Source organism: Lepus europaeus, chromosome 11 (genome assembly GCF_033115175.1).
Source record: "Lepus europaeus isolate LE1 chromosome 11, mLepTim1.pri, whole genome shotgun sequence".
Classification (NCBI taxonomy): domain Eukaryota; kingdom Metazoa; phylum Chordata; class Mammalia; order Lagomorpha; family Leporidae; genus Lepus; species Lepus europaeus.
The window spans coordinates 70549766-70568342 of NC_084837.1; the positions used below are offsets into that span (position 1 = coordinate 70549766).

The 18577-nt window shown below is 40.3% G+C and overlaps 1 protein-coding gene across 7 annotated transcripts in view; it reads right to left on the reverse strand.

Annotated features, from left to right (window-relative positions):
* Positions 1-18577, reverse strand: part of CEP152 (centrosomal protein 152) — an 88290-nt gene that overhangs the window by 30203 nt on the left and 39510 nt on the right. For all 7 annotated transcript variants that reach the window (XM_062205864.1, XM_062205869.1, XM_062205866.1 and 4 more), the window contains exons 12-17: positions 18337-18500; positions 11372-11573; positions 3433-3555; positions 2755-2864; positions 1845-1973; positions 1604-1739 (exon numbers count right to left, since the gene is read on the reverse strand). In XM_062205864.1, the coding sequence (XP_062061848.1) occupies positions 1604-1739; positions 1845-1973; positions 2755-2864; positions 3433-3555; positions 11372-11573; positions 18337-18500 (864 nt within the window). The remainder of the gene's footprint in view (positions 1-1603; positions 1740-1844; positions 1974-2754; positions 2865-3432; positions 3556-11371; positions 11574-18336; positions 18501-18577) is intronic.

The window sequence follows — 18577 nt, forward strand, 5'->3', positions numbered from 1 at the left end:
AAGCAAGTTGGTGTATCTTTGCCTACTTTCTGGAGGATATGAAAAAAACAGTCTTGTATAAATCCATAACAGAAAACTAAAGAATTTCCAGAGAAAGAAAAAATTAAAACTTCTAATGCTTTAAATACATTGATCCTTTAAGTGGGGGTGAATATAACGTCAAAGTAATGGTACAAACATGTGTTTTAGGGGGATAACACTGTTCTGTGTGCTCATGAGACTGTGTTAAAAATTTATAGAACTATACAACCCATGTGGGCAAAAGGGTCAATTTTACTCCATTATTTGAAATTTTTAAAGAAAATAAGTTTAACCTCTAAGGTTTTTCTTTGTGAAGGGCCAAAGAGCAGTTTTAACTTTTCCTTCTTTCACTGTGCACAAACACTTGTGAGCCAAAATATGTCAGTAGCAACTACTAATTGCAACTGATCTATTATATAAGATTCATTTTTACGGGAAAACTCATTCTTTGAGAAGTACCAAAAATATATTTCTGAAAAGAATGACCTCTTTGAGAGAATTGCTCTTATGTTCTTGCCAATTTATATATTTTTTTGAGTAAAGAATCATACTAGAGATCTTCTCCCTAATTTTTAAAACATTACTGAAAGCTAAGTCCTCAATTTCTAGGTAATTTGATTCTTTTAAAGTTTTATACTGCCAGCAGTAACTGAAACAACTCTCTTCAGAAGTTCTTTTTCCTCTAAATGATATATATACAAGGCAAGTTTTTTTCATCATATTAATCTACTCAGAAATAATAAAAATATTAAATGAATTCCTCACCTGCTCTTTACTATTCTTCTAAACTCTACAGGACTAAGTTTGCTTTAATATAACTTACTACAAAAACTTCTGTATAGGATATTGACTCGCACCTTTAAAAATATTTTCTAATCTTGAGGCAGGTGGCTTTCCAATTGTGGTGTGCCGGCTGGTCCGAAGTACAAGGAGGAGTCAGAGCAGTGTCTTGGGGAGGTAGCCAGCAAGCACAACTGTATGCACGTGAGTTTACTCCTAGACACTTGCCAAGGACAACTCGGAAGAATCGGGCATCGGAGAACTAGCGTAGCCCCACTACAGTGGCCACACTAACACTCTGACCTTCCCCTCTCACGCTCCACAACATCGCCTTCCCTATCATGAGACCCACAGATAAACTATCACGTACTGAGAGAGACAGGGTAGAGGACCTGGCCTCTCAAGAACACTCTATGGAGCGCTCACAGGACCAGGGAGGGTCTCCTGAGGAGGAGGCACATGAAGGAAAAGGGCCATCATTAAGTTTCAGACCGGACCAACTCTTTTTTGCCTTCTAGAGTAAACCTAAAAGGAAAAAATCATCTTCATATATATGTGTGTGTGTATTATATATATATATATATATATATATATATAAGAACCTATATATATATATATCTTAGGTTCTGATAATCATTTCAACATTCACTCTTTATTGTGAGTTATTTTAGGGCAAAGCAGCCAAAGTGAAAGTTCTAGGAACACCTTCCCCATAACTTCCCCACAAGTATGTAAGTCTAAATGACAGGACTGAGGCCTGAGAAGTGAAAGCATGGAGACACAACACCAACTTGGATGCTACCTTCTTCTCCTGGGCCTGCTGCTCCTTCTCAATGGTCTTCCTGAGAGTCAATTCTAGATTATCCTTCTCTCTGCACACTTCTAGGTAACATTCCTGCACAGCAGCCATCTCCTTATGGATCTTATCTAAGTCAGACCTTGGGAACACAAAACCAGTAAATGCATAACAAGCAAGTTTCTTCTAAGGCATGTAAGAGGAGAGTATAGTTGCATCAAGGGCAGCTGAACTCTGTTCTTCTCACCTAAGTTGTGAGTGAGTCCCTTCATAAACCTCAAAGAGTTGCTGCTTCTCCAAAGCATGCTTTGCCAAGAGGCTTTCCCGGATCTGGGCTTTCATGGCTTCATGGTGCTGCTGGTAAGTCCTCTCACACCTAGGAGCAGACAGCAGAACCTAAAGCAATGCCCAGTGTCACTACAAGCCCTGAAATGCTCTTCCTTCCTTCCTTCCTTCTTTCCTTCCTTCCCAACCTTTCCTGCTAATGCAAACTATAACACAGATTGGATTGCTTTCTCCCAACCCAAAGTGGCAGTGATTAATCTACAACCAATGAGCTCATGAGAATCTTCAACATTTTCTTTCCTCAAATGTTTCTACAGAAAAACTTGAAACTTGGATGTGTAAATGCCCCTATCCTTCAAACAAAGATATTAATCTATATTGAAGGCTTTGGTTTATAAAAGATTAATAGAAATAATTGAGGGTATGGTTCCAAAATTTCAAGTCCTCCATGTTAAGCACAAATCCTAGAAGTACCCAACTTACAGATAAGTTATGCTCCAAAAGTCTGTTTCCAAGTTTATGACTTGGTATTTGGAAGACATAGTCCCCCAACCACAGATTTCTTCTTTATTAGAACACTCTGCTTCCCAGACTAGCCTTTAACAAACAAACCCTGAGCCATAAATATCTCAGTGGACTGCAGTTTCACTGGTGCTGTAGAACCCAGCCCACTACACAACATTGTTTCTATGGATAATGTGTTCCAAATTCTAATTTGGGAAGTCCAAGACTCATCTCTGACAATCCTTAAAATCTCAACAAGGGAGAGTTTATTTCATCATTTTCTTGAATCTTTTTTTAGGAGAGGTGAGTAGTGTCTTATAGGGGAGGGGACCTAGGAGTCAGGTATCAGGCATCTATATAGACCTTACCTGTCTACAGCTTCTTGTTTATCACGGTCAAAATCCTGTACCATCTGTCTCATTTGATTACATAAATCTTGATTTGTATTTCTCAATTTTTCCTCAGTTTCCTTAAGTTCCTAGGAACAAAAGAATAAACCATTTAGAGGAAATAGGCATTATTTTCATTGATTAATCTATTTAACATTCTGTGCTTGAACTCTGCCCTGTAACACTGACATAGTATTTTAATAAGTCTAAAAAAACTTTCATTTCTTTTACTTCTGTAAGAAAGCTACTTGTCAAAGTTTTTTACAGAACTTAAATTTTTGTATTTTAATATATATGAAAAAAAATTTAACCAGAGAGGTAGAGATGTATTAGCTGGTAAAATGAGTCTTAGAAGTCAAAAATCTTCAAAAATATTATGTAAGGTTTTGCTTTTTGGTCAAAGGCTGGCTAAGGAGAAATACCTCCACTGGCCATGCTGGTATACAGAAGGGACACAGAATTCCACTAATGTATGTTTCAGTAAAACTACTACTCAGTAACCCAATAGGAAAGCGAAATAACTGGAGCCCACAATCACCACGTACTACTGTACTTGTCCACTGACTTGCACTGTCTCAGTGTTGAAAAGTCTACTGTATTCTTTGAATTTAATGAGTCTGCACAAATTCTCATAAAATGGAGAAAATTCTTATTCACCTGGTTTTGTTGTTGTAAAACTTGAATTTCATTTTTAAGCTGCAAAATGTCATCTCTGACAATCATATCAAATGTAGAAGGGTCAGGCCATAACTGATTTGTTGGTTTTTCCGAAGTTTTATTCTGAATGTTAAAAAGAAGTAAAAAGTTTTCCAGGGTCTTAAAACATTCTAAGTATACATTTTTGAAATAAGTTAATACTTACAAAGAAATTGCAAGACAGTTAAAATAATTTCCACTTACCTTTATCTTCTCCAAATATACCATAGACAATTAAACAAGGAAATTAACATGGATATAGTACTTTCAACAAATCTACAGACTCTGTATAAATTCTTCCAGTCGTTCTCTAATGTCCTTTTCCTGATCGAAGATTCTTAAATCTACAGTACGCTAACTTGTCAGTCTCTTAGGTCTCCTACGATATAGCGTAGTCTTTGACCTTTGTCTTTTAAACTGACATTTTCTAAGAGTACTAGCAAGTTATTTGGGCTTATTTATTAAATAAAGGTTATACAACTTTGGAATGAATGTTCTTTGCAAGAAACATAGGTATCATCAGTGGTAGTAATCATTTGATAAAGATAGTGACTGGCAGGTATCTCCATTGAAAATTTACTCATTTTTGATTTGTGATTAATAAGTTATCTTATGATAAAGCTCAAGACTATGCAAATATCCTAATTTTCATCATACCCACTAATTTTAGGACTTTATTGATGTACTTATACCTGTATTAACTTATGGACATACTTTATTCAATAGTATAATTCTTAAGACTCACGATACAGACTTTGGTAAATTGCTTACCAGAAAGAGTACACAAATGCATACTATCAAATGGTGTCTAACTCTAACTCTCCTCACCTCCAATTGCAATGATTTTTTTAAAGATTCATTTATTTATTTGAAAGATTTATAGAGAGGTAGAGACAGAGAAGTATTCCATTCGCTGATTCATTCTCCAAATGGCCGCAATAGCCACAGCTGAGCCAAGCCCAAACCAGGAGCTTCTTCTGGGTCGCCCACGTGGGTGCAGGGGACCAAGCACTGGGCCATCTTCCACTGCTTTCCCAGGCACATTAGCAGGAAGCTGCATCGGAAGTGGAGCAGCCAGGACTCGAACTGGTGCCCAAGTGGGATGCTGGCACTGAAGGCCAAGGCTTTAACCCGCTACGGCACAGTGCCAGCCCCAACAATGATTATCTTTAAACCATTATTGTATTTGATGTGGAAAGGGAATCTAGTAATTGCTTTCCATGCAATTCTTGTGTTATACCTCCATTATTCCTTTGTGTTCTCATCATCCCAGATTTGTCTAATTATACAACTATACACATTTTCCTCTGAGCATGAGTGTTTTCCTTATTTGAGTTTTTTATTCATTGAGAGAGGTCACAGATATATTACAACTATGTTCTACTTGACTTGCTGGTTTGTGTATGTATCTGGACTCTGAGCTCTCATCTACAATGTTTAAAATACATCCTATACCAAGGTCCATTCTACTTGGGGCTGTTGGTAGGGGAGGGAAAAGGTGAGTAAGCAGGTACACAGATCTCATTCCCATGTAGGGTTTCAGAACAGCAAGAGTTTGGATTGGTCTTCCAATGTGGCATTGAACAGTGGAGTCTTCGCATCCTTCAGGGGACAACAGCTCTAGTTGAACTTTCCCTTTTCACACATCAAACCTTCCCACAGCCACTTCTGCTCCAGTCAGAAGAGAGAAAAGCGGGGGCCAGTATTGTGTCGCAGCAACCAGTTCAAGTCCTGGCTGCTCCACTTCTGATCCAGCTCCCTGCTATTGGCCTGGGAAAAGCAGCAGAAAATGGCCCAAGTGCCTGGGCTGCTGCCATCCATGTTGGAGACCCAGATTAAGCTCCTGGCTTTGGTCTGACCCAGCCCTGGCTGTTGCGGTCAAATGGGAAGTGAACCAGCAGATGGAAGATCTCAGTCTCTCCTTCTGTGTAACTCTGAGTATCAAATGTATAAATAAGCCTTTAAAATGAGAGAGAAAAGAGCTAAGAATTCTCACTGTGTTTAGTTTCTCTCAGATTAGAGAGGTGGGGAGGAGGTGCTACAGAAACTTAAGATTTTTACTGATTCACTAGGAAGACTTTTTCACACTTGATCTTAGCCAAAAGGCCGAGAAGCAAAAGGCTTTTTCTTCTAATTTGATCTCTACTTTTTAACGTTTATGATATTTACATTTCTTTACAGAATGGTACTTTTTTATACTGGGAATGAAAATAACATTGTACTGGTACTCTGACAAATCTTTTCATGGCTAGTTTTTTGTCCCCTCCACCCATGGCGTCTTTATTTCTAAATGTCAGAGTTCTCGGTCAGACTTGAAAACACTTTTAAACAAGTCCTTGGCAACCTCCAAATTATTCTTGGTGATCTTGATATCTCTCTGGCCATACTTGGGACTAGAGAGGCACACAAAAGATCACCTTATGGCTAGGTTCCATACTCAGTGCTGACATATCCACTGCACGAACACGAATACCTGACAGCTTAGTACCTTTACCAAGATCTTTAAAAAGAGAAGGATCACTTGAATGTCACCAAAAGCATTTCAGGAATACGGAACACATTATCGTCAACACAATAAGAGATTTAATGTACCAACCCGTGCTATTTTCCTAGTTTCTGTGTCTAAAAAGATTCTAGGTAAAGACCTTCTGAACTGTCTATTGAACATAGCCTATCAAGGCTTTGCCATCAGTAAGACTTTCTGTTTTTCCTTATGCCTTTCTCACATTCTACCTTAACGACTCAGTTGGTCAGTAAGAATAAATGGTATAATATTTGATCCACTCCCAATCACTGCATGTATGGCCAGTCTCTAAATGTCATCACATCCTATCTTGGCAATGTCATAAAGCAGCATATTCTGAATTTACAACTACAGATAAGGTTTCTGAGCAACAAGTTCAGCTTCAGATAAACTGCTATGAATAGACCATAAAGTAAAAACCTGCAATTCTCTGTAATAACTTTAACTTACTCTATATAAAATGAATACAAAGCGTGTATAAAAAAAATCAGTATCTTTAAAGTGTTCATTTGTAAAAAGCCTAATAGTCACATGTTTTTTTCTGGCCTTACCACTCAGAGAATACTTAGGAGAAGATTTTGATGGCCCAGGTCTCTATTATAAGATACCCAGGGAAGTTTAAACTGATGCTGCTCTTTCTCTCAATCGATTTCCTTGTGGCAAGCAGAGAAGTTCTATATCCTTATATTAACCTCAGGATTTGAGACAGGTATGTTCATTCCTTGAAAAACTGAGCCACTTCAATCTTTCTGGCCTTCCTAAAGATCTCAGAAAGATTGAGCCTATATAATAAAGACTTCTATTCATGTGCCATACTTTCTAGTCACATGACTTTCCGTATTTCTGTGCAAGGCTGAAATGTCCCCTCCCACCTTCCATCCTGGATCTCTCCCTCAGTACAAAATTCCCTATCCTCAAAGCCTTCACCCCCGAACAGAGTTAGTTATTCCTTCTCACAGCACCTCATTCAAACTAGTAGCAACCTTAATAAAGTTGGAGGTGTGTACTGTTAAATATGATAACCCAATTACCACATATGGTCATCAAGCACTTGAAATATGGCTGGTCCAAACTGAAATGTGATGTTAGTATAAAATACATGCTACAGTTCAAGGACTTACCACATGTCCCAAAGGTGATCCATCGCATTAGTAAATTTTATATTGATTACATATTGACTTGGTAATGTTTTGCACATATAGACGGTACCTGACGTAAGATGGTTTTGCTTAGAATTTTTCAACTTCACAATGAACTAAGACTTTTACATATTCAGTAGAAACCATATTTCAAGTTTTGAATTTTGATCTTTTCCTGTAGTGGTATGTGGTACAATACTCACTCAGTACTCTCTTGTGATAGTCAACAGTGAGCCACAGCTCCCAATCAGCCATGCAATCACAAAAGGAAACAGCTGATACTGTATTCTACTCAGAAGTTGAATATTTCATACAACACTTAATTATAAAACAGACTTTGTGTCCGAAGACTCTACCCAACCTCAGGTTAATGTAAGTATTCTGACTACAGTTAAGGTAGGTAAGGCTAAGCTTTGTTAAGACAGATATATTGGCCGGCGTTGCGGCTCACTAGGCTAATCCTCTGCCTGCAGCACCAGCACCCCGGGTTCTAGTGCCTGTTGGGGCTCCAGTTCTGTCCCTGTTGCTCCTCTTCCAGTCCAGCTCTCTGCTGTGGCCTGGGAAGGAAGTGGAGGATGGCCCAAGTGCTTGGGCCCTGCACCCGCATGGGAGACAAGGAAGAAGTACCTGGCTCCTGGCTTTGGATCGGCGCAGTGTGCCAGCCGTAGCGGCATTTGGGGGGTGAACCAACGGAAGGAAGACCTTTCTCTCTGTCTAACTCTGCCTGTCAAAATAAATAGATATATTAAATGCCAATTCGGTGTATAATACCTTCAACTTATGATGGGGTTACACTTCAATAAATCATCCATCTTAAGTCAAGCAGCACCTACACTGAATTAAACTATTAAAACACTAAATTTAATTTCACTCATTACCAGAAAATTTAGAATGAATGTGTGGTGCCTATTATATATTTCTATTGGACAATACTGTTCCAGATTCTAAGTTCCTTCAAGGAATGGTGATTGTTTCATCACTGAATCCCATAAGATGCTGTAGCAAACACCTTTAGAAAAAAACGATCCTTCCTCCATATACCTCCCAATTATGCTTTTCTTATTATACAAAAAGTTTCATGATAAAATATGTGGGAAAGAAGAAAGTTTGAAAGTGTTCACTGGCTGGGGCTGGCATTGTGGCATAGTAGGTTAAGCCTCTGCCTGCAATGCCAGTAGCCCTTATGGGCACTGGTTTGATTTCCGGCTGCTCCACTTACAATCTAACTCCCTACTAATGTGCCTGGGAAAACGGAGGCTAGTCTGAATCCTTGGGGCCCCTGCACCCATGTGAGAGACCTGGAAGAAGCTCATGGCTCCTGACTTCGGCCTGCTCCAGCCCTGGCTGTTGCAGCCATTTGAGAAGTGAACCAGCAGATAGAAGATGTCTCTCTCTCTCTCTCTCCCTTTCTCTCTGTAACTCTGCCTTTCAAATAAGTAAATCTTAAAAATAAAAAGGTGTTCACTGGCTAATTAAATGCCTATGAATTTGGGTTTTTTTTTTTTTTTAATTTATTTGAAAGTTCCAGAGAGAGAGAGAGAGAGAGAGAGAGAGAGAGAGAGAGAGAGGTGTCTTCCATCTGCTGGTTCACTCCCCAAATGGCCACAAAGGCCAAAGCTGAAGCCAGGAGCTTCTTGCAGGGGTCCAAGGACTTGGGCTATTTTCTGCTGCTTTCCCAGGCCATAGCAGAGAGCTGGATGGGAAGAGGAGCAGCCAAGACTAGAACTGGTGCCCATATGGAATGCCGGTGCTGCAGGCTGGGGCTTTAACCCACTGTGCCACAGCACCAGCCCCTTGAGTATCTTCTTAAAACCATATGTTAGTCAAGTTATTACTTCTTCTCTCTTTCTCCCCATCTAGGAGGTGGATGGAAATGTGTATTAATTCCAAATATTCTATGGCCTGGGAAAGCAGTAGAAGATGGCCCAAGTCCTTGGGCCCCTGCACCCATGTGGGAGACCTGGAAGAAGCTCCTGGCTTCGGATCAGCGCAGCTCTGGCCATTGCGGCCAATTGGGGAGTGAACCAACGGATGGAAGACCTCTCTCTCTCTCTGCCTCTCCTCTGTGTAACTCTGACTTTCAAATAAATAATAAATAAATCTTTAAAAAAAAAAGAAATCCAAATATTTACTGAGCAGTTACACAGGGAGTTAGCAAGACATATTTCCAGGAAATCCTTATATGGCAAGTTGAAAGAGAACAGACATAAGCAAGGAATACTAAAGTAACACTTTAAAAAATCTGAATTTAAATGCAGACTTTGAGAAGTTGCCATGGCAAAAGGCTACCTGAACTAAACAAGCACTTAAAGATGAGACAGCTCCCTTTGATCTACTGATCTACCAAACAACAGAGGCAAAGGGAAACACTAAATAAGCAACAGAAGGCACAGCCTTTATCAACTGCCACATGTAATAAAGTGTATCTGTGTAACAAATACTATTAGTGAGCATCCCACATAAGTGTCGGTTCAAACCCTGACTTCACTTCCAATTCCAGCTTCCCACTAATGTGTATCCTGGGAGGCAGCAGGTGATGGCTCAAGTACCGTGGGTCCCTGCCACCCACATGGGAGACCTAGGTTGAGTTCCCGGCTCCTGGCTTCACTCTGGCCTTGCTCTAGCTGCTACAAACATTTGGTAAATGAAGAAGCATAGGGAAGATGTCTCTCTCTCAACCTTTCAAATATTTAAAATAAACAAATGCCATCAGTAACTTCAAGATAGCCGAGTTGGGCGGTGGACATCAAATCGGGCTCCTATTCTCCTACCTTTAGGCTACTCTCCAAAATTCTTGAAGGAACCAACTCTAGTCTTCTAACACAAATTGAGACAAGCTTTCATTCCCAACCTTTTAAAGAAATCTATGGCAGTAATTAAAACAGCTCCATTTAAAGATTAAATGTGCTAGTGGGGACATGAGGTAGTTCTTCCTAGTTAACATTAAAATCAGTATTGTACTCATCAGATGCAGTTATTCGAAGGAGAAAACTTGGCGGGGCAGGATTTTGACAGTAAAAATACACTATTCTGGAAAATAGGCACAATTAAAATTCCATTATAATTAGCAACATACAATGTCTTACATATTGTGAGCTAATAGGACTGTTTTAATGAATACAACTTTTAAAGGATTAAAATAGGAAGTAAAAAATTATTGCCATCCAGGAGGAAAAGGAGTTTGTCACCTACATTCCTCCCCTCCACCCCTCCTCCCTTTCCTTAGTTACTTTGTGAAATATGGGATGCTTAAAGAAAAAAAATAGGCAGGCACCCCTAAAAATCTCTGTGATCTCATGAACTCATGGACATGACCTGACAAGTCATATGTCTCAGGCAATTTGAAACTTCAGTATCCTCAGAAGGGTCACAAACTCCTCCAACCCATATTCCCCCATCTATAAAAATCTGAAAAGTAAGGAAACTAGCCAGAAAACACAGAGATGAGTCTCAATGACTGACATGACCAGATTCCGTGCCCTTCCCAAGTCTTACCACCACAATCCTCTTACACAGAATGGCTTTTGTAATAAGAACATGGGCCATGGAAATCTCATAGCAAACTGTTAGAGGATTTGACTGCACAGCACTGTTTCAACTAGATTTTAGAGTATTCTTCATATCAGCCAATGTTGAAGAAAAGCAGATACTATGCTATGTAGAATGCTTTATTATATTTGTGGCAAAAGATTTTTACTTAATTGGCACCTCAGTTACTAGGTGCCAAGAGAAACTAGAAAATATATCGCTTTAAATGGCATTTCCTTCTTTCCTTTTTTTTTTTTTTTGGCATTTCCTTCTATAAACTTTTCTAAAATAATCAAATTAACCCATGAAACCTAAAGATTTAATGAAAGGTAAAGAGCACAAAAACTGCATTTTTTTTAACTTTACAGGCTCAAAAAGATAGCAAAACATCTATAGAAGATGTATAGGAATGAAATGATCATTTCAGGATATAACTGTCATTTCTAGCCCTTGTTAATACTCCTGTGGAACTGTGGTCTTCCTACTTTTTACTTGTTGAACATTATGATTAGTGGTGAATTAAGCCTGTGAATATAGAATGGATTAAAATTATAGCTTTGCAAGAACTGATTAAGATAGGGAGGAAGAGAGGGGGGTTGGGAAGCAGGGGAATGTGGTTGTCTTCTTGAAACTGTACCTATAGAACACATAAAATCTCTTTATATTAATAAAAACTTTTTCAGAAAATACCTCTACAAGCTCTACAAACCTCCACTCCATTGCTTTTCTCATCCTTCAGTTGTTGGAGTTCTTCGATTTTCTGATGACAGCCTCTGAGGTCATTCTGTAATTGAGACACCAGATGACGCTTCACTGAGTTGCTATCCAGCAAACGCTGCACTTCTGCCTTCAACTTTAGGATGACCTCATCCTTCAGAAGTTCTTCATTTGAGTCTTCTTGCTGAACCATGCTAGTGGAGAAATTAATAGAATGAATCAAGTAACAGACCAAGCATGGTTGTTCTTTACAAGCACCAGCTATAGTGGTGCGGATGTTTCATATACAAATTCAAGACAGTTGTAAACTTTGTCACACACAGGGATATTGCCTTGGTTGCTGGTGTCCTCATGTAAGATTCTTCATGCAGAGACCATTTTTTTTTTTTAAAGATTTATTTATTTATTTTTTACAGGCAGAGTGGATAGTGAAAGAGACAGAGAGGAAGGTCTTCCTTTTTGCCGTTGGTTCACCCTCCAATGGCCGCTGCGGCCGGCACATCTCGCTGATCCAAAGCCAGGAGCCAGGTGCTTCTCCTGGTCTCCCATAGGGTGCAGGGCCCAAGCACTTGGGCCATCCTCCACTGCCTTCCCGGGCCATAGCAGAGAGCTGGCCTGGAAGAAGGGCAACCGGGATAGAGTCCGGCGCCCCAACCGGGGCTAGAACCTGGTGTGCCGGCGCCGCAAGGCGGAGGATTAGCCTGTTAAGCCACGGCGCCGGCCGCAGAGACCATTCTTAAGCTTAATCTTGCTGCCTTACCTGGCTTACATTTGTGCTTTGGGGAAACTGCGTGATACACATATATAGCTTTAGGATTTCAACAGGAGAAACACTAGCCATCCTAACCAACAATTTGTTACCTCTTTAAACTTAATAAAACATGGATCTGAGTGGGTATCTGGAAAAGCCATGCTAAATTAACCCAAATTTTAGTTTCAATAAATGTGAAGTTGGGGGCCCAGAGCCGTGGTGCACTGGGTTGATCCTCTGCCTGCGGCACCGTCATCCCATGTGGGCACCGAGTTCTGGTCCCGGTTGCTCCTCTTCCAGTCCAGCTCTCTGCTGTGACCCAGGAGGGCAGTGGAGGACAGCCCAAGTCCTTGGGCCCTGCACCCGCATGGGACACCAGGAAGAGGTGCCTAGTTCCTGGCTTCAGATCAGCATAGCTCCGAACATTGCGGCCATTTGGGGGGTGAACCATCAGATAGAGGATCTTTCTGTCCCTCTCTCTCTCTGTAACTATGCCTCTCAAATAAATAAATAAAAAATCTTTAAAAAAAAAAGTGTAAAGCTTGGAGTGAGGTATTCTGTTCTTGCCATGATAGATTAACAAGACTAAATTTATCTTCCCCCTTAAAAAACTAGAAAGTAAAGCAAATGGATGAAGCCCCGGTTTTCAACCATTAGACAGCAGGCAGCTCAGGATAGTGATCCCCAAGGAAAGGAAAAGAAGGTAACTATTATAATGGGCCCTGTCATCTACCAGCAGGCCCTAGCACAGAGAGGGGAAACCCAGAGTGATCTCAATGAGCTGCATACAAAATGTGACAAATGTGAAAAGGCCAGAGTGGCTAAAGGTGAAGGGAGGAGAATACAAGGAAGAAAGGAGCTGCACAGAAAAAGAGCTCTGGAGGCCGGCACCGTGGCAAACAGGCTAATCCTCCGCCTTGCGGTGCCGGCACACCGGGTTCTAGTCCCAGTTGGGGCGCCGGACTCTATCCCGGTTGCCCCTCTTCCAGGCCAGCTCTCTGCTATGGCCCGGGAAGGCAGTGGAGGATGGCCCAAGTCCTTGGGCCCTGCACCTGCATGGGAGACCAGGAGAAGCACCTGGCTCCTGGCTTTGGATCAGCGAGATGTGCCAGCCGCAGCGGCCATTGGAGGGTGAACCAACGGCAAAAAGGAAGACCTTTCTCTCTGTCTCTCTCTCTCTCACTATCCACTCTGCCTGTCAAAAAAAAAAAAAAAAAAAAAAAAAAAAAGAGCTCTGGAGATGTGTGTGCATGTCAGGCTGCAGAAAGAACCAGAGGAAAAGAACAACAAGTAATAGTGCATCAGCATGGGTCCCTTAATTGTAATAAACGGTCCACACTACTGTTAACATGTCAGTAGAGGAAAATGGAAGCAGCATATACAGGAACTTTCTGTAGGATATACATCATTCTGTAACTAGAAACAGTTCTATAAAATACTCTATTTTCTAAGAAAAATTAACAATAGTACCTCGGTCAAAATTTTTACTTTTCTTCAGTCTCAGATGATTCCAAACAAATACTGGAATATTGTGGGTCCCAGCGCAATGGCACAGTAGGTAAAGCCACTGTCTGCAGTGCTGGCTGGCATCCCATGTGGGCACTGGTTTGAGTCCCAGCTGCTCCACTCCCAATCCAGCTCTCTGCTATGGCCTGGGAAAGCAGTAGAAAATGGCCCAAGTACTTGGGCCCCGGCACCCGCATGAGAGACCTGGAAGAAGCTCCTGGCTTCAGATTGGTCCAGCTCTAGCCATTGCGGCCATTTATGAGCATGGCCATTTGGGGAGTCAACCAGCGGATAGAACTCTCTCTCCCTCTGCCTCTGCCTCTCCATATGGCCACCTTTCAAATCAATCTTGAAAACAAATTTTTTAAATAAAAAAATTTTGTGAGTGTGTGTGTGTGTGTGTAGAGAGAGATAGAATAAACTGTTGGGTAACTTTTAATGTTATAAAAGATGCACCTTGCAATTCATATATGCAACTTTTGTATATAAATACTATGTAAGTACGTCTGTATATATAGACCTCACGTATTTAAATCACTTCTGTTTGAATAGAAATGGAAGATAAGAAATATAAATAGAATATATAAGAAGTAGAAAATATTTACAATGTTATCTTCCTGGGCTATTGATGTGCCAAATTAATTTCAAGCACAGCACTTATTTTGCTCAGTTAACAAACTGTGAATCCCTAGTTGCATCTCTTGGTGGATGTTGACTACTGAAATAGCATATCCTGTACTCCTAATGGCAGCCAAGTTGTAGAGCAGAGAAAGTGCTTGCTAAAATCCTCTTCTCTTCTCTTTCCTCAAAAGGGAAAAGCCAGTGGTGAGCACCACTCCTGCATAAGGCTGACCACTGGGCCATGCGGACGTTAGGTCCCCTGTGAAGGCTGCTGAGATGACCAAAGGGGAAAAGGCATGCCTGCTGAATGTTTATTATTTGAGCTTAGCGGCCAACTCTACTAAGAGAGAGAGGAAGCTGTCTGCAAGTGGCATGCAGATTTAGCTACCCAGATTCCATGAAAGTAAAATAGAACGCTGAGGCTAAGCCCTTAAAGTTCACTAGGCAGGAGCTTGAGGGGCGTGATAGCTGGTAATAAAAGCGTGGAACTGCTAATATTTGGGTCACTGATTTGAAAGCAACTCAGAGATTCTCAACACTGGGAAAACTGTTGGCTTCCTCTTATTCTAAGAATCACAGTCCACTGGAGGAAAGGCATGGATCACATGCCTTTCAGTTTGATCTGAGAATAAGTGTTTCCGGTTGTCCTCAAAGCCAAATAACCATCTGTTAAATTGTGGGAGAAGGGAGTGAACGTTTCTTCCCTTATCCTGCATTTCACTGGCTGTCTTCACACTGAACCTCAATGACCAAGCACACTCTGTGCTGGGTTAGTCTCTGCTTCCCATCAGGAGCATGTCCATCATTCCTTCCACTGTGATAATGATGTGCTGCCTCAGGACTACCATCTACAGGAACATGCTTTAAAATTACTATAGGATTTTGGATATGAGAGCCAAGTACATAGAAAGTTCAAAAGTAGAACATATTTTAGTATACATTATGACAAAATAAGTCTATCTGAAAAGATAAAGAATGTATTTATCCAATTCCCAGGGCAATTATGGCATAAACTATAGCAATAACAAATTAGAGACAAATATTTTTTGATGTAAATAACTCAAAAATGAATGACATAAACAAGACTGAAGTTTAAGGCAAAAAGGTCTGACTGTCATAAATATGAACAAACCGAGAACTGGACCTTGCCTGAGTTTTTGATTCAAGTACTAGTTCCACTAATTGTTTCTTCATGAGCAAAGGAGTTTCCCAACACTAAGGCCATGATATTGGACCTGATGCTTTGCACAAAGTTGAAGAGCAAAAACTTCTTACAAAGTACGTGTTGAATTAAAAGTGGATTAATATAAAATGTGATCACTAGTATATTTTAACCAACGTATTTAATAATAGTAATGGCTATCATTTATTAAGTGTGTTATGTGCTAGGGTATAATATGAGGCCCTTTATACTTACTATTTTAATCCTCACTTTAGCCTCCAAGGGATATCAATCTGAGAAGAAAATGGGCTCAGAAAAGTGCGGAACCATGCTCCTGGTCATACAACTAGTGACAAGTTGCAAAGCTATCATTTAAAACAGTTTGACTCTGAAGCCCAGGTTCTATACACCAGCCACTTAGAATTAATCTGGCATCAACAGGAAATGAGGCATTTGTAGCATTGAGTTTTCCAGATGATCACATTTTAATGTTTAAACTGTTATTTAAAATCTGTCTAAAAAGCATAAAACACTCTTCCTCTTTTGCTTTAATTAACCGAAGTGGAGCCTCTCTTCAACTTGGGATTGTCATAGAGGACATCTCAGCACAGATCAATAAATACATGAATGTATACGGCATATTTGCTTTTATGCTTGGCAACTCCAGCTACCTGGGTCTCCACAGTTCTCTCCTTGCTAAGGACCAGCTTTGTCTGGGTTAAGCACCACCAGGATGTTTCTCAATGCCCTGTTCCAGCTACTCTGCAGTTAGGCAATCTAAGTCAATATGGCCCTGGGGTAAGAGTTTGAAGGTGCCTCCTATTTAATACATCAAATAATCTAGCTCAGCTATTTTCTTCATTACTTCCTTCTGGATTGTAGCTGTGATCTATATAAATGAGAATCCCTGAAGTCAGATCTCCAGATAAATGAAGCTCTACTAAACTAATAGTTTCACATTTTCAAATGATTGCTTCAGATTTCAAATTATTGAATCTGATCCTACTGTCCTTCACGGTATTAAAATACATAACTTCTAAAACTTATTACAGAGCAAGCCATTTAGACATTTATATACTTGTATTTAGTTGTGGGATGCCTGAAATACAACATGCATTAACACTCTCACTAAACAATAATGCAATGATAGGAAACTCAGTCTTAAACTACGAACCATTTGCTGATAGTGAGGGCCAAATTCATTCAAGATAAGCTTTCTGGGCCAAGCATTTGGCTGGGCAGTTAAGATGCCCAAGTCATGGGACAAGAGTTGTGGTGTAGCACGTAAAGCCACAAGTTGTGATGCCGGCGACCCTAATGGGTGCCAGTTCCTGTCTCAGCTGTTGCACTTGGAATCCAACTCCCTTTTAATGACCTGAGAAAGGCAACAGAAGATGACCCAAATGCTTGGGCCCCTTCCACTACACAGGAGACCTGGATGAAACCCCATGGCTTCAGCGCAGCTCCACCCTGGTCATTAGGGCCATTTGAGGAGTGAACCTATATATGGAAGGCCTCTCTCCTTGTCTCTCACTCTAAGTTGACTTTCAAATAAATAAATTTTTAATAAGAAAAACAAAAAGATATTCATGTCCTACACTGGAGTACCTGGGTTCAAGTCCCTACTCTGTCTCCCAATCCCATCTTCTTGCTAATGTAACACCCTGGGAAACAGCAGGTAATGGTTCAAGTAATTGGGCTCCTGCCACTCATGTGCAAACCAGGATTGAGTTCTGTGTTCCCAGTTCTCAGATTTGGCTCAAGCTGAGTCCCAACCTTGTAGGCATTTGGGAGCTCTCTCTTTGCCTCTCAAAACAAAAACTTTAAAAGATTAGAAAATCCTTCCTTGGCCTAAAAGCAATCTCTTCCCAACACCACATCCCTTAACTCGATCCCTTTGTACTTAGTTGTTAACAAGTATTTCTGCAAGTTCCCCACTAGAACAAACACAAACTCCCTGTGGGAGTACATCTTTTGTACCCTATTCACAGAACCTTGCTTAGCACCTTCCAGTGCTTCCAAAGTGTAAATGAATTCAAACCTCATTCATTCACCCCTTAAAGGTTTAACACTCTCTCCTACCACCACCACCTCTTTCTCCATCAGTCCCTGGGAGGGTTGACAAAGCACTCTCTTCTATGAGATTGCTAAAATATTTCCATTAGGTAACAGAAAAATGGAAGAATCCCTATTTTTATTTATTTATTTATTTTTGACAGGCAGAGTGGACAATGAGAGAGAGAGAGAGAGAGAGAAAGGTCTTCCTTCCATTGGATCACTCCCCAGATGGCCACTATGGCTGGCGCACTGTGCCAATCCAAAGCCAGGAGCCAGGGGCTTCCTCCTGGTCTCCCATGCGGGTGCAGGGCCCAAGCAGAGAGCTGGACTGGAAGAGGAGCAACCGGGACAGAATCCAGCGCCCCAACCAGGACTAGAACCCAGTGTGCCAGGGCCGCAGGCGGATGATTAGCCTAGTGAGCCGCGGTGCCGGCTAGAATCCCTATTTTAAAAGTAAGGTTATAGCAGTGAGTTTCTCGAGAAAAATTAATGCTTATTTTTCTTCAGTGAGTTTCTCAATGAAAAATGCAATGTATCTGCTTTCAATACAGTGTTAACATATAAAAAGTCCTCACCATAACAGAACAGATATATAATCTTATTTTAGAATTTACTTTGTATATTTCAACTACATTAACCATATTTTACCTTTCTAAAATGAAAATGTCTGGATATTGAAAATAGTATAATATCAAAACAAGATTTCTGTTCATTTTGATTTCAGACATTTACATTTCATTAAAAATTACTATCATATACTGTCCCACATTCAAGATTTCATGTCTGGGAACACCTGACTACCATTCAACAACAGTATTATTCTTGCAGGTTGTTCTACAGTCAGCTTTGCTCTCAGTACCTGTGAACTTTGGATTTCTTCTGCTTGTTTTTTTTAATACCCAAATCCACATATGATTCACTGAGTTCTATATTTAACTTTCCTTCTGAATCAGTTGGAAGTATTCCTAGTTTTGCAGCAGATTCATAGAGAGAAATTTCTTCTTTTAGCGCTGTTAATTCTTCCTAGAACATAAAATGAATGAAAATAATTTTCATTATTTTCCTATATGAAAAGATCACTGTTTCAAAATTTGTTTCAG